The sequence below is a fragment of the Tiliqua scincoides genome, chromosome 4 (assembly GCF_035046505.1).
Source record: "Tiliqua scincoides isolate rTilSci1 chromosome 4, rTilSci1.hap2, whole genome shotgun sequence".
Classification (NCBI taxonomy): Eukaryota; Metazoa; Chordata; class Lepidosauria; order Squamata; family Scincidae; genus Tiliqua; species Tiliqua scincoides.
In genome coordinates this window covers 170,504,409-170,527,913 of record NC_089824.1, presented here as the reverse complement: position 1 = coordinate 170,527,913, position 23,505 = coordinate 170,504,409, and the positions used below count along the sequence as shown (strand labels likewise).

The 23,505-nt window shown below is 42.7% G+C and overlaps 1 protein-coding gene and 1 long non-coding RNA gene across 2 annotated transcripts; one reads left to right on the top strand and one right to left on the bottom strand.

The window, feature by feature from the left end:
- Window positions 1-2,278: 2,278 nt before the first annotated feature.
- Window positions 2,279-7,102, bottom strand: LOC136648895 (uncharacterized). The gene is made up of 3 exons (XR_010794352.1): window positions 6,775-7,102; window positions 6,301-6,411; window positions 2,279-4,353 (listed from the first exon to the last, which is right to left on the bottom strand). It is a non-coding gene; the product is annotated as an uncharacterized lncRNA (long non-coding RNA).
- APOBEC2 (apolipoprotein B mRNA editing enzyme catalytic subunit 2) lies at window positions 6,923-23,149 on the top strand. The gene is made up of 3 exons (XM_066625203.1): window positions 6,923-7,394; window positions 20,558-21,105; window positions 22,292-23,149. Exons 1-2 carry the CDS (start codon window positions 7,234-7,236, stop codon window positions 21,096-21,098), a joined length of 702 nt encoding a protein of 233 aa, XP_066481300.1. The 5' UTR covers window positions 6,923-7,233; the 3' UTR covers window positions 21,099-21,105; window positions 22,292-23,149.
- Window positions 23,150-23,505: the final 356 nt, after the last annotated feature.

Genomic DNA, 23,505 nt, shown 5'->3' with positions numbered 1-23,505 from the left:
AACTGTATTAAGAACTGCCCCCTCCCTGGAGGTGATTTAGCATGGGCTTGAACTTTTCTCTCCCATTTGGCATTTCTATCTTGGTTAGTTTCCCACTGTTTGTTCCCACCTTTGCTACTGTTTTACTGTTGACTATTTTATGGTTTTCTGCTGTTTAAACATTTCAGCTGTCATTTTATTATTTTTTTACTGTTTTGCTGCTGTTGATGCTGTGTACTATTTTATGTTCCTTTGTAACTGATATTACTGCTGTTTTTACTGATGCTGTATTCATTATGTTTATCCTGTATATTGTTTAATATTGCCTGCTGCTGCTTGATTGGTTATTTTGTGGATAGCTTTATTTTTCTATTACATTATTTTATGTTCACTGCCTTGTATGCCCAAGGCAGTGAACTTATAAACCTTGCAATCAGAATTCTGACCAGTGTGAATAAATAACATGGATTATTAAACATTGTGTAATGCATGCTTATGACCAACATTCTGTCCTTTCCATTTCTGTGGAACCCAAAACTAGTTGGATCACATGGTTCACATTCTACTGATCCACTCACACACTGCTTGTCAGCTCCCCCTGCCCCTAGAGCAGTAGTCACCAAACCCTGGCCAGTGGGCCAGATCCCATGTCAAAAGATGACCATCTGGGTGTGGCAGTGGTGGAAGCTTTTTTTCCGTGCCACCGCCTTCCCATTGCCACCGATCTTCACAGAAACTCATGCGAGGCAGCTGTTTCTGCCCAGAAGTTGGCATGCAGAGCCTGCTGGGATGATGGGCAGCAGAGGCAGCTGCCCAGTGTGAGTTTCTGCGAGATCAGCAGCTAAAAGGGAAGGCTACGGCATGGAACGAAAAGCCTCTGCCATCGTCGTGCCCAGATGATAATCTTGTGATGCAGTAGTCCCCGGTTTGGAGACTGTTGCCCTAGAGAGATAGTTTATTGGATACTATGTTGATTCCTCACTAGGACTTATTCAAATGTGCACAATCACATGTGCTATTTACCAGGAGATATTTACATGAACAGTCTTTCAGCTTTGCGTGAACCTTGTCCAACGCAGTAGCACCTCCAGGGTCTGGGAAGCAGCATGTTGCCTCTATGTTCAGGAATTGTGATTGTTGAAATTTGAAGAGTTTCTTGAAGTTAATAGCACCTTGGTGGATAGGAATTAGCAATCCCATTGGCTGTCTTCTAAAATTTAAAAGGCTTCAGGCTACTTGCAGGCTTCCTTTGTTCTCCACTGGGATTTTAGCTGGGGGTCGCTTTATTTCTTCAGTTGATACAAAGCAATGCAGGTTCTACAGACCTAGGACTTCAGAGTAGCATGGTTCCCAGACCCAAGCCAGCAAGTGCATGATTAAAGCAGTAACCAACTGCAATTCCCTAGCATGCATACCTATATCATGCGCACAGTGTAAGGGCCCAATCCTATCCAATTTTCCAGTGCCGACGCTGCTGTGCCTATGGGGTATGCATTGCTTTCTGTGTTGGGGAGGCAGTCTTGGAGGCCTCCTCAAGGTATGGGAACATTTGTTCCCTTACCTCGGGGCTGCATTGTGGCTGCCCTGCTGCTGGAAAGTTGGATAGGATTGGGCCCTTAGACAGGTGATTGTTGCACACACCCAACACAGTTTTGTATGCACACTGCCCAAACAGGCTTTAGATATTGGAACACCTTAAGGATTTGTAATACTAGTTTGTAGTACTAGTTCATAGCCTAATCTTTCTAGAATTCTACGCACAAAACTGGCTGGGAAGTCTAAGGTCAAGCTGAGATGGGAAGGATGATGAATACCTGAGTTATTATTTCCCATTCTTTAGTTGTACTGACTAGCAGTAGTGAAAAGCTGAAACACAGCCCTTAAAGGCTTCCAGATAGCAAACAGGTTGTTTTCATTTTCCCCCTCCCTGAAATAACAAACACCTAGCCACCAGGTTGCCCAAGTATATTCATGGTGTTAGATTCGACTAGATTAACACGGTCTTCTGAGAACTTTAATGAGGATGCCAGGTGGTGGTGGCTTTGCTGTGCAGCTGCAAAATAGATTGACACCCACTAATTAAGACCACAGGAGCAAATCTGTGACAAGGGGAAAGGGTACCAACATTTCTCTTTCATAGCTCGTATCTCCTGTTGCTGTGCCGGGCACAGAACTATAGTTTGAAGCAAACCCATAAAGAGGTATGAGATCTTGTTCATTTGCCCATGAAGTCACTGGAAAAATTCCCGGTGGTGCTAGCTGATGGGTTGAGGAAAGGAAGACTCGTCCTACACGTTGCTACTAAGTAGCTGTGTTTATTGTTTGTTTGCCTTGCAGTCGTTATGACTGGGGGGGGGGAGAGAGAGAGCAGAGAAACCATTGCCAGACAAGTGTCCAGGGATATGCTTTGTTTTGGTAGCCAGCTGTCCTTTAGAATAAAAAGAGCACACCCCATCTCTAAGTGGGATGACAAACAGTATCTTATTTCACTTTTGCTTCTGACCAACTAAATATTTCCTAAGCCAGTGATTGTGACATTCTTTCTGTCCCCTGCAGTTCTTTTACAATCAGAAAAGATCTTGTAGAGATGCAGCCTACCTGAACAGAGCACATAAACATACAAACTGATGAAAAGGCAGCCCTTAAAAACACACCATCAAAACAGAATAGAGTCCTTCCTGGATTCCACTGTGTTGGATAATTACAGGCCAGTTTTGAACTTTCTGGGCAAAGTGATCATGTGGGGATGACATTAGCTCCAGAGGGACCTGGATGAAATGGATTGTGTGCATCCCTTTCAATCTGGCTTCAGGGCCTTGGTCACCCTGGTAGATGATCTATACCAGGGACTAGACAAGGGAAGTGTATTCCTGTTGGCCCTGCCTGTCCTCTCCATGGCATTCAATACCATCAACCATGGTGTCTTCCTGAGTTGGCTGGCAGGGTTGAGTCTCAGAGCCACTGCACAGTTGTAGTGATTTCAGGTCCTTCCTTCCTAACAGATCCCAAAAAGTGTTATTGGGGGACACAAGCTCAGCAGCCTAGCCTTTGGCATGTGGGATGACACAGGGTTCCATCTTGTCCCCCATCTTGTTTAACATCTACATGAAACCACTGGGAGAGATCAATCAAGGGTGCCAGCAATACGCAGGTGACACTCAGATCTCTGTCACTTTACCATCTAATTCTGGGGAGGCTGCTGAAATACTGTAGCACTGTCTGGAGCTGGTTAGGGATTGAATGTGGGTGAACAAACTAAAATTAAATCCACACAAGCAGAGTTTCTCTTAATGTGGAGGTCTGTGGCTGAGGTGCTGGAACATCAAGTTGTTCTGATTGGGATTGCACTATCTTTGCAAGAGTTAATTTGCAGCTTGGTGGTCCTTCTGGATTCTGCATTGTTCCTTGATCACCAGGTGACAGTTCCTTGATCACCAGGGGGGCCTAGTTTAGGCTGGTGCACCAGCTGTGAGTACACTTGAGTCGATTGGACCTACCCACAGCGGCCCATGCCCCAGTACCATCAGAACTTGACTTCTGCAACACATTGTATGTGGAGCTGTCAGGAAACTGCTATTAGTGCAGGATATGGTAAGCCATGTGATCTCAGGGGCTTGGCAGTTTGCCTCAGTCTTCCCGCTGCTACTGCAGCTACACTACTTGTTGGTTCATCTATGAGCACAATTCAAGGTGCTGGTTCTGAACTTTAAAACCCTATGGATTGGAACCAGGGTCTTTGTGGAACAGCCTTCTCCCATACAAATTGGCTTATCCCCTCTTATGTGTGCCACCTTTGGTAGAAGCCAGATGGTGGCAATATAGGGTAGGGTCTTCTCTGTGGCAGCATCATTACTATGGAATTCCTTCTCAGTTGAGCTATGCCCTCCCTGATCACTTTCCAGCAATTCCTGAAGACTTTCCTCTTTTGCTTAGCTTTCTTATTGTAATTCTGCTGGGGTTCAGCTTTGTTTGAGTTTTTACTGTTTACATGGGTTTATTCTGATTTGCTGTTTTTGCTTTTGTATATGTTTTATTGCTGTTGCAGTTGTGGTGTTTTGTCTATGCTCTATTTGATTTGATGATTGTGGGTATTATTCCACTGTTCTAATGTATTTATGAATCTTTGCAAGGTGTCTTTGTGAACACCCTGAATATCAGGGAGAAAAGTGGGATATAAATCTTTTTAATCAATACAGGGAAAGGTCAAGCAGTTCAGGAGCTGCTTTGCATGCAGAAAATTCCAGATTCAGTCTCAAGCAGCTCCTGGTAGGGCAGGGAAAAATTCTGTCCAAAATGCTGGAGAGCCACTGATGGTCTGTGTTGACAATTCTGACCTAGCTGGTCCAACTGTCGGATTCAGCATAAAGCAGCTTCCTACAACAGTACAGAAAAGATGTATTAGCAAGTGCATACAATAAAGTATGAACACGCTCACAAATGGCAAAACAAAAGAACAGCAAAATTGGAGGGTCACAGAAACATCACAGAAAGAGAATTCAGCAATTTCAAATATAATGATGCTTAAGCAGGACCTTAATAATGTCCAGGGGGAGAGGAAGCCTGTGAAATATCTTTTCCAACTCCAACAGGAGGCCAGTCCACTGACCCATTCCAAATTGTATTCTTTCTCATGCAGATTCTACTTCATTCACAAGAGTCTTGAGCACCCACATTTTTGGCCCCATAAGGGTTTATTAGAAAAACCTTTACCTATTCAGGACAGTTTCTTCATCAAACGTAGCAACTGTTTGTATCTTTTCAATCTAGGCAAAAAACTGATTCCCGAACAGCAACAAAGTTCACAGCAAGCTGGAAGTAGCTACCCTGATCGGTAAGAAGAGAATGTACTCCTTCCAAGCTGCCTCTAGTTTAAGGAGCCATGTTGTGGCCTTGACATCAAGCAGAACAGGTCAGTGGACCAGCCTCCTACTGGAGCTAGGAAAGATATTACATGCTGCAAGTCCATTGCATGGACATTTTACCTTCATGACATGGTCAAAGTTCTGGCTAGACATCCCTGTATTTTGCAGTTCTTTCATTTCATCACTTATTTATGTCCACAAAAGTAAAATCAAAACAAAAAAATAAACCTTTTATGCAAAAATATGGCACTACCATAAGTTCCATGCGCTGCACAACTTTTGTGTTTCTTCTCTGGTCCAGGCATAGCCTATGCATTGTCTGTATATATGCAGAGCACTGCCCTAGAAGGAGTTTCACAGCAGCTGGGAAAGAGATAGAATCACAATCCCAGGAGCACCGCATTCCAGAGATTAGATTAAAGCTCAGCATTGGTTTGTACAGCTTGGCTGCCTCCGGTGAAAGCTCAAGCAGCCAGAATGATGGGACCCTGATTAATAAAGCAGTCAAGAGCTTCCAAAAATAAAATGGGTCAGAGGGACACAAGAAAGGAGTAAGGGAGAGCGATCACTCATCAGCTCAGGATTCCCATCTCATAATTCCTCCCTAAAATGTCAAGGGTGACCGCGATTGGTCTCTAGGGTGCTAGAATTTGAACATAGTTACCAGTGAGGGGAGAAACACAGTATATCTTTGAGGAAAGAATCCCATGCCAAAAACCTCCCACACCAATCAGCATAAGAGGAATTAAACAAATCAAGAAATAGCTTGCCACAGTCCTTTCATTGTCCCCTCGTTATAAGAACATGTACCCCCAGTAGAAGCTGGTTGTCAGATGCAGAATGTCTGCTCATCAGGCCATAGCAACCAGCTCTGTTACAACATGCCCCTCCCTCATGGCAGCAGGGTGTTGACACACTAGAAGCATGATTGAATGATTCTGAAACTTGAGTGCAAGGTATCTTTTTAAAAAAACAAAAACAAAACTACTGTACAAGAAGTGGACTGAAGAGAGGGAAAAACACAACTGTGTCCTGTAGGCAAAATGAGGAAGTGGTGATGTCTCCCTAATGGAATGTTACTCTTCTTGAAGTAGCTAGCCATCCTTTTAAAGCATCAAGAATGAATGAATCCTCTCTAAATGAATTGTTCTCAGAGCCTGTTAAAACAGCCCAAACCCAGGCTTGCAAAAATGCATGGCCTAGCTGTGGTTTGTATCTTTCTTTGGAATGACTGCATGCCTGACTAAACTCCTTTAGGCAAACTACAGCAAGCCTCACATCAAGCCTTCAGTGTCCTCCGGAGCCAGATCCAATCCACTGGATCCCAAATAATTCAGCCAGTTTTCACCTGTTCTAAACCAGCTGCATATTCCGTGACATATTCTCAGTCCTACATCTCAGTCAGGCTTCTGTTCATAACTCATCTGTCTAGCACCATCATGTTCACCAACCTACCCACCTTCATTGGCACAGTCAACTTTTGATCCCCCGTCCTACCATTGCAGTCAACTGCCCAGGTCCCTTGACTGTGATTTCCAACAGGGCAAAATATTTCCAGCCGGTTTGGCTGCTGAGAAGCAAGATAAGAAAAAAAAGAAAAAAAACCAGTCATGTAAGGCCCAGAAGCCCTTTATTAGTTATTCCTTATTAACAATCATCATATTTCAGTGAACTTTTTAAACCCTGCCCAACATGTTTACTGTCTGATAACAGGCTGAGAATGCTTAGATCAACAAAGATTCATATTATTTCATACTAGTTGAGTATCTCGCCAAAATATTGTCAGTATGTTTTTTGAAACAGCTGTGAAAACAGCTGCAATTTTCATGACAGGCATATCAAGATGGTCTTAGAAAAAGGCTCTATTAACTTTGGGCACAACTCTACTCAATACCCTGCAAGATTTTAAAATAAGCAAATAGTGGAATTGTACCTGCCTCTTCCTGTCCATTCTGGAAGGGTGGTCCCTCAAGGGCAAGAAGAGAGCATGCTGTTCAGTCCAGGAATGTAGAACACTGGCCAGACCTGCCTGGAGCCAGATTTCTGTCAGCATTGAGGATAAATAGGTTCCTTCTGCATTCAGGATTTTCCATCCATTACCTAAGCCCCCCCCCCCAACACTAAATTAGTCACTTCATATTTAAAATAATGGGGGACCAAATAAAAGCTAGGGCTGGAGTGAAAGTGAGGGAGAGACGACATCTGAGAGTGCTGGGGTCATCCTGGCCTGCTTCTGATCCCTGCCACCACTCTCGTTCCATATATAGCTCCTGACAACTGTCAAAGGTTGAAACTCCCAGCTTTCCCCCCCTCCCTCCTGTCCCATTTCTGCTTCTCAAGCCTGAGCAGACTCTGGACCACAGCTGTGGTCTTGGGCACCCATTACAACAGGATGGCTGAAGTGCAGAAGGAGTCCCAAGCTGCCCCCCCACCCCCAGAGAATGGCGAAAAGGCTGAAAAGGCAGAAAATGCAGAAACCGCAGCAGAGAACGCAGAAGAAGTGGAAAAGCCAAAAGAACTGGAGGAACTGCCCCCATTTGAAATTGTAACAGGGTAAGAGATCATCTTCACCTCTGATTTGATGGTACCAAATGCATGAGACAGAAGAAGTGTTTCACTCTGAGCTTTTTAGAATTTGACCAGCACAATATTTGAAGTTTTGGGTGTTTATTTTAAGAGAGGAGGGGCTCAGATTGAGGTTTTGCTGATTACAGACACAACTAGATTATTCTGAATTTTGTAATAAAACTCCAAGAGGAAAGTCTTACATTTTATTTCCGCAGAGTGGGTTCAAAGCATATCACTGGCAAATCCATTTAGTTTAGGATTATCTTTTATAGCCCTGATACGATTATCCTTCCTCCCAGAGAGGCATTTTCACCTATGGGCTTAATCATGTTATACACATTCAGCAAAATGCTGCCTGCTGTGTATGTTCCCATAAGCCTGTAAGGATGTCTTACATCTATTTAACTTTTCCCACATATGCACATTTTTTAAAAGGCAAAACTCATCTATAATTGAATCAGACTGGAAATACTTCAGTTGCTAATCCAGCTCTTACATTTAGAATTTCAGCTGCATTTTGGGATACATAGCTATATATCAGATTGTGGGTGGCAAAGATTGACATGTGGGTTAAAAGGCAAGCTGAAAACAAAACAAAACCCTGTTGTGGCTAACTAGAAACAATCCCTACCCCAATTAATCTTAATGCTCCAGGGTTCTGGTTCTTACATGTAGCACAGTGAGCAGGTGAACCCCCATGAAGCAGCAGCTACTTCCAAAGATGGACCTAGACAATACTATGGAGGAGGGGGCTTGACCCTGCTTTTTTTATTTTGTGAGCATTATCCCTCCTTTACTTGTGGGAGTGGGTATTTTGGGCTCACCTGAGCTTCTGAATTTCTAGCTCTTGGAAACTAGCGGACATCATGGTCCAGTGAACTGACTCAAAGTCAAGTTCTATGATTACTGGTCAGTTGGGGAAGAAGAAGATGCCCAACAAAGGGGCAATGGCTATTACATCTGGATCTGGTGATCCTGGTGCTTTTTCTGTTATGATCCTTTGAAAAAAGTTTCCAAGACAGCAGCTGAGCACTCCTGCTGATATTACTGCTCCTGCTGTAGGAGATGTCCCAGAGTGCCTCCCCCCCACCCCCCGGATATTCCCAATATGTTTCAAATGAAAATGTTTTTCAAATAAATGTTTGCTAGAACTTCTTTACAGAGCAGTTCTGTGGCAAAATTCTAATGTACTAAAAACTGAATTGCAAAGAAAGATTTTTCTTTTCATGCAAAATGTGTCAGGACTATCGATCAAAGTAACATGTCAGACCTTGCAGTTGAGGTCCTTCCTTGGTGAAAAAAAACAAACACAACTCACTGCTGCATAATTCTTTTTCAAGGTACATTTTGTTCCACTTTGCTTAGTGATATTATAATAAATCAGATATGGGTGAAGCTAAATCAGGTGTGGATGCAGCCAAAGTTGCAGTTAGCATGACTACAAACAAATCTGACAAACATGATAACTGCAAAAAGCAACTGAAGACCAAGAAAATTAGAAGGCATGTACTAACGTTTACAGCACTTTGACTCTTCAAATGTCTTAGATTGGAACTTAATGCTATTAGTTACATAGAATTCACACCTTATGTTTTCTGCTAGTATAGATACAGCTATATATATTATACATGCAACATACCCAGATTTTGAGACACAAATTGCTGTGTTTTCAAATTTAGGTACCGATACCACCGCTTGACACTATAGTATGGGAGCATTATTTCCAAGTATTTCCTCTTGCTGATTTTTGAGGATTAGCAGGACCCACATTCATTGGATTTAAGGTTGCTGTTTTTAAACCATAACCAAGGCCTCTAAGGTTTTGAAGTAAGATGACAAACAACCGTATATATCATATATCAACTGACCATGTACAAAAGTTCTTCATAATCTTTGTTTCATTCATACTCACAAGCACCTTTCTTACCCATGGATAAATTAGGTTGGGCCAAAGGCCATCCAATGGGTCCACAGTGAGCTGAAATTTAACTCCAGATCTATGATAAACAGACTATCAGTGGACTAAATTGCTTTTCATTAGTGAGATTAATTCCGACTTAGAGCAAAAAGTCATATTAAATCACCCTGGTGGTCCTGTTAAAACTTCTGAGTATCTGCAGCAAGATAAGCAGGATATTTTCTTGTCACAAGTTTTCTTTTTAAATATATTTTCCCTCTGTATAACCTCCACAGTTTCAAAAGAAATTTCAGTTCATATTCTCTATTTACTTACAAGCTTCAGTCTGATGATAAAACCAGTCATCCAGCTAATCAGGAAGGATTAAAAACACCAAACTTGCCAGCATTTCTGCCTGATTATCTCATGGCAGTTCAAAGGCTTCAGTGGACACCCTTGGATTAGGAAAGTGTCACACTGTCTTGCCAAGTTTTTCTTTTTTTAAATGCTTCCCCAACAGGTGCGTCAGTGGAAACTGTGCTTGGAATTTGAATGGTCTTTAGAATTAAGAATCCTGACCATTTCTTCAGTGTTGTGATTTGTCTCTGAGCAGCCATGCACATTTCTTGAGAGTCTCATGGATGCTTTCATTTACACAGCATTCTTCTGCAATAAAAACTAAACTACCAGTCAATAACTACAGCCCAAAGAATGAAGTTCCACAAAGTGCAAATCCCGGTCCCTTCTCCTTGGCAGTAGCAAGCTGCTGTCACAGTCACATAGATATCCAACACCGCGGCTGAGAAGTGCATCATGGTCTGCACTTGATAGGGAATTGACTGGCTCTTCATAGTGGTTATTTAGCCAGAACTAATCAGATGACATCTCAACAGGGAACACTAGTTCTTAAATGTTTTTATGTTTTCACAGATTTTGTTTCTTCCCCCAAAGGAGGAAGAGTGAGGAAAGCAGTGTTATGTGTTCTTATTCCAAGGGTACTTTATAATTATAATAATTTTAAAAATATACCAGGTAGGTGCCATAGGTGGTATAGTGTCACAGCCACAGTCATTATCCAAGCACCCCCCCAGTCCACCCCATTTTTCTTCACAGATTTCTCAGAATTTTTTTTGTTTTGTTTGAAGATTTTGGGTTTTTGTTTTTACCAAAAAAGAGAAGTGTAGAAAATAACACCACTTATTTTATTTTGTTGCCGCCAAAAAAAAAAAAAAATCAGAACATGCATTCTGCCAGCACCAGCTGCTGAAAAGTAGCCGTAAAATGCACTCTGGCAGTGTGCAGAATAGTGTGCTGCCTGAGCGCCAGCAGGAAGGTGGTGGAAGCACCTTCAACCAGAGCAGATAAGGCAGCAGTGGATGTAGTAGGGCCGGGTAGGACAAAAAGGGGCAGAATGAGGCAGCAACAGGGAAAGGGCAGAATGGGGAGCAGACAGGTTGGGGAATGGGCAGATCATGCCTGGGAAGGGGTTGGGTTTGGTGGCAGCAGTGCCCACCAAATCCTGAGTCCCTTCCTGGACCTGCACAGATCAACTTAGACTTGAGCCACCTATCCCCTGTGAGATACAGGAAAACTCCCCTGGGGGATAAAGAGTTGCTGCATTGGCCCCGTTGCATCTCTGCAGAAAATAAGTTGCCTGTACGTTTGGGCCATTAGTGGAAGCACAGTGCCATTAAACAGGTGAAGTTTATTTCTGCTAAGGAGGTGCACTTAGGATGATGATGTTACTCATATTTTGTCCTAATTTGGCCTCAAACAGCTGTATGTTAATGCAATACTACAGTTCATGCACCATACATGCACTAGATGTTCCTCCTTCAAAAGTTGTTTTAAGTTGCTTCATAACACCAAATGGCTGTAATCACTTTGTCTTGTATGTTTATAAGTGAAATCATTAATACAGCTGTGCCCTCATAACCGTGGGGATTATTTATTTATTTATTTATACCCCGCCTTTTTGCCCAACAGGCACACAAGGCGGCTTACAAACACTTTAAAAATACAATATTAAAAACAATCATTAAAAACAATTTACAATAATTAAAAAATCTAAAAACAAACAAACCCCGTGGATTTTCATATAAAAAGAAGCAAGAACGCCAGCCAGCCTGTCAACAATTAAAAGCTTTTTGAAATAAAAAGGTCTTCAGTCCACGCCGAAACGTTAGCAACGAGGGAGCAGTTCTCAGTTCTAAGGGGAGGGTATTCCACAGTTCGGGGGCCACCACCGAGAAGGCCCTCTTCCTGACCGCCGCCCCTCTCACATTTCTTAGTGGCGGCAAAGTCCAAAGGGCCCCCCCAGATGATCTAAGAGCACGGGCAGGATTGTAGGGAAGGAGGCGGTCCCTCAAATACCCCGGACCTGAGCCGTAAAGGGCTTTAAAAGTCAAAAACTAGCACCTTGAATTGGGCCCAGAACAGAGCCGGCAGCCAGTGTAGCCGCTGGAGCAACGGCACAACAGAGTCAAACCAACGTGCCCCAGCAACCACACGAACAGCCGCGTTCTGTACCAATATGGAAACCACAGATACAGGGAACCCTGTCCCCACAGCACTTATGCACCTCCCATGTGCCCATTAACATTATTTAAATACTTACTGGACCAGAAATGTTCTTGCTTTATAGGCCTTTTGCTGAAAAACCTGGCATTTTGAGGCCTTCCAGAGGCCTTAGAAGGTCTTCTGAGGCCCAGAGAGACCATGTGGAGCCTCCCCAGGCCTCAGAGGACAGCTCCGGATGCATTCTGAGGGGGCACGGGATTAGGGGGAGGCCCTGGAAGTTGTGCCCCAGGGCGGCACACCTTCCAGCTACACTGTTGATAGGAGGAGAGATTTCGTTCCAGGTGAACTGCTTCTAGTCCTATCCTCAGGTAATGCATTGCAGCTCACAGCCTTGTTGTACAGAAGAGGGGGAAAGGTGCAAAAGGTCTTCGTTCTTAGTTGATTTGACAGCATAGCTGATTTTGAACGATTTTGTGTAAACTATATATAAATAACTGTATATTTATATTTTGTATTTATTGTTCTGTTAACCATCTTGAGCACCCCTTTTTTGGAGAGGAAGGTGGGTGGAAGTTGAATAAATAAATAAACAACGATAAAGTTGTTTTAAATGGATGGAGTAGTGAATAGTAAGCAGCACATTCAGCTTTCAGTGAAAAAATCATTTTTTATGCATTTTTACTGCACATATATGCTGCTGTGTTTCCCACTTTATTATCCTTTCATAAAAAGGATATTTAAGGGTCACTGTTCATCAGGCTACATTCTAAGGCAGTATTAAACCTTAGTTGTATGCTGGTTCCAGCAAGTCTTATATAGTGAGCAGAACCTGGATGGGAATCATAGATGGAAGGCTGAAGAAGGATTAGATAAATTCATTGATAAATTAAAGATCAATAAGTCGCTGGGCCCTGATGGCATCCACCCAAGAGTTATTAAGGAATTGAAGAATGAAGTTGCAGATCTCTTGACTAAGGTATGCAACTTGTCCCTCAAAACGGCCAGTGCCAGAAGATTGGAGGATAGCAAATGTCACGCCTATCTTTAAAAAGGGAAAGAGGGGGGACCCGGGAAACTATAGGCCGGTCAGCCTAACATCTATACCGGGTAAGAGGGTGGAATGCCTCATCAAAGACAGAATCTCAAAACACATAGATGAACAGGCCTTGCTGAGGGAGAATCAGCATGGCTTCTGTAAGGGTAAGTCTTGCCTCACGAAACTTATAGAATTCTTTGAAAAGGTCAACAGGCATGTGGATGCAGGAGAACTTTTGGACATTATATATCTGGACTTTCAGAAGGTGTTCGACACGGTCCCTCACCAAAGGCTACTGAAAAAACTCCACAGTCAGGGAATTAGAGGACAGGTCCTCTCATGGATTGAGAACTGGTTGAAGGCCAGGAAACAGAGAGTGGATGTCAATGGGCAATTTTCACAATAGAGAGAAGTGAAAAGCGGTGTACCCCAAGGATCTGTCCTGGGACCCGTGCTTTTCAACCTCTTCATAAATGACCTGGAGACAGGGTTGAGCAGTGAGGTTGCAAAGTTTGCGGACGACACCAAACTTTTCCGAGTGGTGAAGACCAGAAGTGATTGTGAGGAGCTCCAGAAGGATCTCTCCAGACTGGCAGAATGGGCAACAAAATGGGAGATGCGCTTCAATGTCAGTAAGTGTAAAGTCATGCACATTGGGGCAAAAAATCAAAACTTTAGATATAGGCTGATGGGTTCTGAGCTGTCTGTGACAGTTCAGGAGAGAGATCTTGGGGTGGTGGTGGACAGGTCGATGAAAGTGTCAACTCAATGTGCGGCAGCAGTAAAGAAGGCCAATTCTATGCTTGGGATCATTAGGAAAGGTATTGAGAACAAAACAGCTAATATTATAATGCCGTTGTACAAATTGATGGTAAGGCCACACCTGGAGTATTGTATCCAGTTCTGGTCGCCGCATCTCAAAAAAGACAGTGGAAACGGAAAAGGTGCAAAAGAGAGCGATTAAGATGATTACGGGGCTGGGGCACCTTCCTTATGAGGAAAGGCTATGGCGTTTGGGTCTCTTCAGCCTAGAAAACAGGCGCCTGAGGGGGGACATGATTGAGACATACAAAATTATGCAGGGGATGGACAGAGTGGTTAGGGAGATGCTCTTTACACTTTCACATAACACCAGAACCAGGGGACATCCACTCAAATTGAGTGTTGGGAGAGTTAGAAGAGACAAAAGAAAATATTTCTTTACTCAGCGTGTGGTTGGTCTGTGGAACTACTTGCCACAAGATGTGGTGATGGCGACTGGCCAGGACGCCTTTAAAAGGGGATTGGACAAGTTTCTGGAGGAAAAATCCATTATGGGGTACAAGCCATGATGTGTATGCGCAACCTCCTGATTTTTGAAATGGGCTATGTCAGAATGCCAGATGCAAGGGAGGGTGCCAGGATGAGGTCTCTTGTTGTCTGGTGTGCTCCCTGGGGCATTTGGTGGGCCACTGTGGGATGCAGGAAGCTAGACTGGATGGGCCTATGGCCTGATCCAGTGGGGCTGTTCTTATGTTCTTATGATTACCAGCAACACAATTAAAGCTCTCAACTTTTGTTTTGCATCAGACCAAAGATGCCAGTGTAATCCACACATTCTTGACCATGAATTGAAACGATATTATGACTGTAATAGAAGGCATCAAGTTGGAAGCCCCACATTCAACCTCTTGTTATAAACACAGGTGCTTAATTAGAATGAAGATGCTGGAGTGGAGAGCAGCCATGGTGATAAAGCTACACAAACACTGCTGCATCTTTTGCCCTATGCACTGGTCTAAGCATTGCCAAGATTTGTTTCTGTGCCTCCAGCACAGCAAGGGATTAAGAGCATGATGTCATTTTTGTTATGGCTTTAAGGTATGATGAGTGGTACTTAAACATACAGCACTACCCCAGAAAGAAAATAAAACAGAAAAAGTACCTGGTTCTACCAAGATGGCAGTCAAGGACAGAACCTCAGCTTCAGAAATCTTAGAATGTTTCAGCTATAAAACAAATGGCAAGGTCTATGGCACTAACTGGAAGTTATCATTTGGAAGCACCTAATGTGCTGGGGTAACATAGCAGTTAAGAGCAAGAGCTGTGAACTGGACAGAGGCAAGAATGCTCTGCAATGCCTGAGGCAAGGATCTGTTGGGCTGTCTGGCTTGGCTCTATCGTATGGCAATGATAATAGTACTGGACTCACTTTACATAATTGTTGTCCTGAGAAGGTACCTGAAGCATTTTGAATATTTGGGAATGACTGGTTATTTTTTTAATTTGTAGCTAAATTCCTACCATTAATTTTCTGATCATATGATTTGCGGAGCTGTCCGTAGAGCCACATTAGTATACTGAATTTCCTATTCATTCAGGTTTAGGATTGGTAGACTCCAGCCGTGTATAAAAACATGGCTGCCCTAAATAATGACATTTAGTTATTACTATCGGAAGTTCAGACAAGTAGCCAAGTTTTAACTAGCGACTGATAGCACATGCCAATTCCTATCAGGGATCCCTATCAGGGATCAGAAGCTGCTACGACAGATGCTGAATCTTAGGAAACACACAGGATTATTTAACACTTACCTCTCTTTACTTCAAAGGCCTTCCATTTAGTGCCACCATATCCAAGCTCTCACTTCTGAAGAAATATTACTACTCAGACCAGAAAACGCAATACAGTATTTGTTAAATAACGGGAGGGGCATTTGCAGGGGTAAACTGTGAATAGCAGTGGGAGTACTTGCCCTCCCCCTTTTTGCAGCTTCCCCTCCTCCAAACAGTTCCCTCTAGACCAGGGGGTGTCCAAACTTTTTGGCAGGAGGGCCACATCATCTCTCTGACACTGTGTCGGGGGCCAGAAAAAAAAGAATTTATTTACATTTCAAATTTGTATAAATGTACATAAATGAATATATTAGAGATGGAACTTATATGAATGAATGAAGGTCTTGCAATAGCTCAAGACCTATAAAAGGCCCTGCACAAAACAAGGTCAGCCTTTCCTTTGCTGCCACTGCTGCATCACAAATGTGAAACAGCAAGCAGTGGAGGGAGCCCTCGTCCCACAGCTCACATGAGAGGTCGAACAGTTGGCTGTCATGCTGAGAGCAGTTGCATCAGGCTAGCAAGGGCTCCGGCGTGTCTCCGGAGGGCCACAGTCTCACTGGAGACTAGGGCCTTCCTGAGGGCTGGATTGGGAGCCCTCGAGAGTCGCAAGTGGCCCCAGGGCCGGGGTTTGGGCACCCCTACTCTAGACCATTTCCCCTTCAGATGGATTTATTTCCTATCTCAGAACTGGGGATAGGAGTAAGGGCTCCCCTCACCCACCACTGTTTCCCTTACCCTTAACATTATTTTGGGCCCAATCATATTCTTTCCTCCCCCCACCAACGCAGCTGCTCCAAAGAGGCTTGAACTGTATATTGTGTGGGGGAGATGCCATGACACAACAGAGAGGAAAGTAAGGTACAGTCCTACTTCACTGAGCCATGGTCGCCTAGGACCTGTACCAGCTCTTTAGCTGGCACAAGTCCAAGGAGACAAATGGGGCATGTTGGCTACTATTGGAGGGGATAGCATCTGGTACAATTCAGTGCCACCCCCCACTCCATCATGCCCACCCTCTCCTGTTCCACCCTCCCCCTCATGACCTACCAGACTCAACAGGCCTTCCTCAACCTGCTGCTGTGTGCAGTGCCAGATTTGTGTATTTCTATTGTGTAACAAATTTGTGAATTTCTCAACATATATTTTTGATCCTCTTTTGTGAACAGGAATTCTACATAAAGAAACTAGAAGATTTATATCACAGAACAAATTGGGAGTGTAAGTTTTATCAGCTGGCCCGTCTCAGAAGCATAGGGAGCTATTTGCCTGTAAAGCTTTTGGAGAATTTTGAAGCACTGTTGGCTCAGAAATGAAGAGCTATTGTTAGGAGCAGATGTGAAAGGCATAGAAGGTAGCTTGGAAGGCACGCACATATGTCAGAGACGTGTACATATGAGCTGATTTATAGTACGTGTGTTTTTTTTTCCCCTTGCCCTTTCTGTAATGAATAACTAAGCATTTCAGAGCCACAGGGTGCATAAGCCATCTGGTGCAATTTGTGATTGCTAAGGACAAGTACATTAAAGCCTAGGAGCAAGATCTGTTTAACGTCTACCCAACACATAAGCTTAGAATCCAAATACACACTGGAATTTGTGGACTGCACGACTTTGCAGTTAGGCATGGCAAAGAAAATAGAGGGTAATGTGACCAACACCACCACACACTGGCTGCACTGGTATCCACAATGAACAAAGTTGTTCATTAGTCAAGCCAGTTACTGAAAATCCTTGGGTGTTTCTTAGTTTTCTTTAAGTGCCCTAGTATACGCACGCTAAAGTCATTCAATAATTTGCTATCAATTTTACTGTCAAAGATCTTATAAGAACCAGGTTTTCACATGATCATATGAGTCATATACACTGGCGTCGCTAGGGGGATGCGGGGGGTGATGTGCCCTGGGGGGAGGACATGCTAAAATTTGCGGTATTAGGAGCTAGCCCATCATGCCATATACCATAGGATGCGGAATGTCCAGCAAAATGCAATGCAAAAAACAGAATTGAAATAGCTCCTTTCCTTCAAATGTTGTGGCTAAAAAACTGGAAAGAAAAATGCATGGATCCCATGGAAAGTGAAAGTGAGCCGTATTGCGTGTTCGCTCGCAAGTGTACTTGCCATAGTCTGTCAGAAAGGGCAGGCTGAGAGGAATCCAATGACACCAGAATGGTCCCGATCCAGATCCAATGAATGCAGCTCCCAAAAACACAAAAGGGAGGTCTCTGCCTCCCTCCCAGCTACTATTGAGCCCAAAACGAAGCCACGTGGCCACATTTACTTGTGAGTAGGCATACTTGCCATAGTCAGTTGGAAAGGGAAGGCTTAGAGGACTCCAAGGACGTCAGAATGGTCCTGATCCAATGAACGTAGTCCCCAAAAACACAAAAGGGAGCAAGTCCCTCCCCCCCAGCTGTAGTCTGTTGAGCCCTATGGAAAGCAAACAGCCTCACGGTCACAATTACTGGCGAGTAGGCAGACGTGCCTTGGCTGGTGGTCAGGCCAGGCAAAAGGGAATGTGAGGACACCAGAATGGTCCCAATCAGATGGAACTGGAGTGCAACAAATGCTCCAGAAGGCAGGCTCCCCCCCAAAAAGGACAAAGAAAAGAGGCTTCAACTGGTAAGAGGAAAGTTTTCTATTTTGCACTTGCAAAGCCAGGTGAGTCTTTATCTTGATATGCTTGAAATAGAAGAACTTTAAACTGGGCACTGGGAGGGCTGGAAATCTCAGATTCTTTTTTTTAGGGGGGGGTTATTGCAGGCAGACTATGCTCCATTGACCACTATGGGACTTACTTTAGAGTAGACATCCATAGGATTGGGCTCACAGGCTGCAATTCTACCCACACTTTCCTAAGAGTAAGCCCCATTGACCACAATAGGACTTACTTCAGAGTAGATTCACTTGGTGGAACAGGACTGGTTCCCCCTTATTTATTTTATTTTAATTTGCTTGATGATGTCACTTCTGGCCATGACATCACTTCCAATAGGTCCTGGACACATTGTCATTCTAAAAAGTGGGTCCCAGTGCTAAACGTTTGAGAGTTTGGAGAAATAATCCCATTATGTTATTGAGATATCTATATATATCTATATTGATATATAATTGATTGATATAATATATATATATCAATGCGTAACTTCATGCAGAATGCAATGAAACAAACCACATTGAAATATCTGTGTTCTAACAAAAGGTACAGCCAAAAAAACCAGTGGGGGTGGGGCAATGATACATCACCATGTCCACCACCTGGGGCATTGCTCCACCCACTGCATGGGGTGACACGCAGGCCTCCCATACCGGGTGACGCACATTCTAGTGACACTACTGGTCATATTGCAATGAGGAGGATATATGAGCCTCCATAGGGTAGTGATTTCAGTAGCTTTACACAATGCTGGTGCCAGTTGCTTGGGGTAAAGCCACCCCATAGCTCTACTTGCCCACAATGCTTTGGCTACCACTTCTGTCATTACTACCGCCTGTTCAAGGATCAAGTTGGCAGGGTGGCACCTGTGATGGGTGTCAACCTACAAGCAGTTCCTGACCTGGTCATCCTCCTGATGCCAACCCAGACTCACATTCTATCCATCTCCCTATATTCCTTTTCCCACTGTTTGTTATTGCACCTAGGAATGAAATTACACAGATCCCCAAGGACATTTTAATATATATAAAATATTTTTTGTTGAAGAATCAGAAACTTTCTATTTGTTAATAGAAGTGTGATTGTCATGTGGTGGTATACTGGAGTTCTACCACATACAGATGTAGTTGACAGCACTTGTCCTGAAGAACTTCAAGAGACTAGAGAAGGTACCGTAAGAACTGTCAAGCAAAATCAGAGATAACTGCAATAAGACACACACATGTAATTCATTCCTCTTCTACATTCCTAGTAGAGAATGTAATTTTAATAAATTCAGCTTGCAGAATGAATAGCTTTTGCAAGGCAAGCAGATTCCAAATCTTGACTCATCTATGAGTCAGGCCAAGTCCGTAGTCATTCTGCAGAAGGTCACAGAAAATTCTTAGAGCTGGAAATCTCACTAGGGGGAGGGAAATACAATTAAGGATCTCATGACGAAGATGAGAAACCTTGGCTACAAGAAATGAGCTAGTAAAGCAAAGGAAAAGCATACTTTTAAAAATTCCTAATACTTTGCAAGCTGATATGAATACACAGAAGAAACAAATATGTGATTGTATCATCTCTCAATTTGTAAGGTCCTGATTTCGAATACTTTTACATTCAAAGAGAAAACAAGCTTCTTGGGGCTCAGTCTAGTTCCACATCAACAAGTATTGCTTCTGAAGGCTACGCACAATTACTTAACAACAACAACAACAACAACAACTAGGTATTTATATATCACCTTTCTGGTCATCGGATTACTCTTTATTCAAGGTGGTTTACATAGGCAGGCATTTCTAAATCCCTTGAGGGGATTTTTACAATCATAGAAGGTTCTCTCTTTCAAGAACCACACAACATTTCAGATGGATCTTCCTGGTCTGGTCTCACTTCTGGCCTCCAGTTGCCTCCCACACAGGCTGACAAGCAGCTCCTTCATCTCTCAAATGGAGGGCAGCCAAGACGCTTCTTCGCTCACACCAAAGAGAAGATGGAATAACTCAGCTTGGCTTGTCAGCTGCTTCAAGGTCTCACTGTTCAGGGAGCTGCCGGTGGCCTTGAACTGGCGACCTTCCAATGTTATCTTCCGCCTAATGGAGGCTCTACCCTCTAGACCAGACCTCCTTACTTGGGAGTATTCATTGAATACAGTGGGACTTATTACTCAACGAACATACATAGTACACATGCAGTACAACAAAGGTGAAAACTTGTTATTAGGCTAGCAATGTAATTCCAGGAATGATCCAAAGAATTGCAGAGATTCGCCTTCAAAATATTTGATAAACAGAAGGATTCAATAAATGTGTATACGCAAAGATAAACCATCACATTCGCAAGTAAGCCCCATTGACCTGTAATGGGACTGACTTCTGAGTAGACAAGCATAGGATTAGGCTCCAAGTATTCTAAGCTATGTAATAACACTGAAATCTCCTAATTTTCACTCTGTACAGGGAACGGTTTCCAGCCTTCTTTTTCAAATTCCAGTTCAAGAATGTAGAATACAGCTCTGGCAGAAACAAGACCTTTCTGTGCTACATCATAGAGGTTCAAGGCAAGGAGTCGAAGACATTTCGGGGCTACCTGGAGGATGAACATGCAGCAGCCCATGCAGAAGATGCCTTCTTCAATACCATCCTCCCCAAATGCGAGTCTGGCCTGCGCTATAATGTCACCTGGTATGTCTCTTCTAGTCCCTGTGTGGCCTGTGCTGATCGAATAACGAAGGCATTGCAGAAGAACAAGAACCTGCATCTCTCCATCCTAGTAGGTCGGCTCTTCATGTGGGAGGAGCCTGACATCCAAGCTGCTCTGAAGAAAATGAAGACAGCTGGCTGTAAACTGAGAATCATGAAGCCTCAAGACTTTGAGTATGTCTGGAAGAATTTTGTAGAGCAGGAGGAAGGTGAAGAAGCAACGGCCTTTGTGCCCTGGGAGGACATTCAAGAGAACTTTCTGTATTATGAAGAAAAGCTTGCTGAAATTTTGCACTGAGGTTCACGTATGTATATATTTTTCAAAAATATGCCTCTGCTGTTTAGGACAATTTCTTAGACCATCTAACAGTTTCTTGAAATTCTAATTCAAGAAACAAAACACACTTGTTCTCCCAAATGTTAGTAAGGCTAATATGGGCAGAACAGCAGAGACATTTTTCTCTCCTAATTTCAGAATAGCCAGACTTGGGTCTGCAACCAGACATGGTTGATGTGGCTGCTTCAGAAAACCCCTTCCACATCCCAGACACATCATGCAGCTCCTGTAACCTATAAAGGGCTGGTCCACATGGACATGGATCAATTGCCCTACACCATGAAAGCATAGTAGTTTTCCTAGGTATCCTGAGCAGACTCAGAACTTGGCTGTGCCTGTTGCACAGGCTCAGTAGATCATTTCAGTACCTTACACAATTGGCTTATAAATTTGTATTTCAAATGGCACTGTTTTTCCTGTAGTACAAAATCCAGTACTGCAAATCTCATCAACTTTAAATGAAATAGTAAAAAGGGAAGGGGAAAATATCATTTTTCATAATATTATTAATCAAATGAAGCAGGTACATGACATCACTGTAAGTGGCCCATTTTGTGGAATGTTCTCCCTAGTGAGGTTTGCCTAACACCACCCTTATCTCTCTTTGTTGCCAGGCAAAGATCAAGTTTATTTGTTCAGGCCTTTTAAAAAAAAAATTTAACATTTCAATTCAATTCAAAAACCTTTATTAGGCATTAAAATTAACATTTCCATAGTGGAAATTTTATCTGCTGTTCTGCCTTTAAATGTGCTGCATTTCCCTGTTATTATAGATTGTTTTTATTGTTAGATGCCCTGTATTCATACTCATAATTCACCTTTAATTCTCTAACACGCAAAAGTAAACATCAGCTGAAATATCATCAATACAAAGGACCACTAAATACTATATATACTACCAACAGTAAGCCTGGACATCCAACTGTAAGTCAAGACCACAATAAATTCTCTCTAGCTATATATGTCACATAGACTTTATATTTGAAACTTGAAAAGGGGTGAACAATCCTTCCCCACAAAAAAATGAAAGCAACTTTATAATAGTTTTTTCCCATTTTACAAGAGGCGCAAACTGGTAGGTCATTGTTTATTTTCAGCCATAAGACACTGGGTCATTTGAAAAAAGCAACTCAAGTCTCCCTTTCTCTCTCTAGGGCCAGCTTGTAAAAGATCTGCCAAGCCCATGGAGAGACAAGCATGATATACTTTGACATCTGGGTCTCCCCTTCAGCCCTCTAGAGCCACTTTGAAACAGAAAAACAACATTGCAAGTGTTTAGTTTGACATTCTGCGGCGCTGATAGACTAAAAATACATGTACTATGCTGCATGTAAGTATTTGGTTGTTTGAAACATAAACTTTCACTACTGCTGTTCATAGGACAGGAGAAAGCACTGCAACATGTTATGAAGTTAAAGGTCTGCAGTGCAAAGTCGAAAACGTTATTATTGAAAATGTCATGATTAACAATATTTAAAACTTTTGCAAAAAAAGTCAAGCAATACCAAATATCTCCCTACAAAATAAGACAAAAATGTGTTGCTCTTTAATTGTTCTGTGACAAATGCACCAACCAAACCTCAATATCTGTTCTGCTTCAAGTATTCATACAGAAGAATTTCACATGAAAAAGTAAAAACAAACCTTTGTGGAACCAGAATGGCATTTTTCTTGAAAGAGATGAGGTAATGCCTATGCTTCAGAGGGATGTCACTTTAGGTGTTAAGGAGACATTTCCTTAACACCTAAACATAGGTACATGACCAACACCTGTCACAGCAATATCCATGTAATATTCAAACTTTTTTTATTTAACTTTTTTTATCCATGTAATATTCAAACAGAATTATAAGGATAAACAAACAAAACAGCTCTAGCTTATTAGAAAAGTACTATTACGACAATGAAAGTGATAGAACACAAAAACAAAATCCAATGTCTAGCAAGCAGAACTGAGGAAAAATCCTTGCTCAACCCCAAATAAGGCTATAAAGATCTGAATTTGAAACAAACCTATTTGTCAGGATTATGAAAATACAAAAGACATATAAAACAATGGTCCTAATACAGAGGAATATGTGCTGATTTGCATTCCTTCTTTCTAGCAAAATTCTCTCTCACACTCTGACCTTGGGGAGCTTCTGAGCAGCCCTGAAACAGAGTGAGCAACAGCTTCTGGTGTGTAAGAGAACTTGGAAATACATACATAAGCTCTAGCACCTGCCTTGAAAAGGCTCTCTGGATCACAGTCTATAATATGGAGAGAAGTGTGTAAAAGCATAGACCCAATGCTCAATATGCAACTGATATAGAACTGAACATTCCCTTCCAAGATAATTCTAGTGCAAAACACTTTGCTATAAAATGA

Bases quoted from the DNA above. Each gene is read 5' to 3' on its own strand.
- APOBEC2 (XM_066625203.1), top strand. From the start codon at position 7,234: ATGGCTGAAGTGCAGAAGGAGTCCCAAGCTGCCCCCCCACCCCCAGAG. The intron at 7,395-20,557 runs GTAAGAGATCAT...CACTCTGTACAG, and splicing joins CCATTTGAAATTGTAACAGG to GGAACGGTTTCCAGCCTTCT.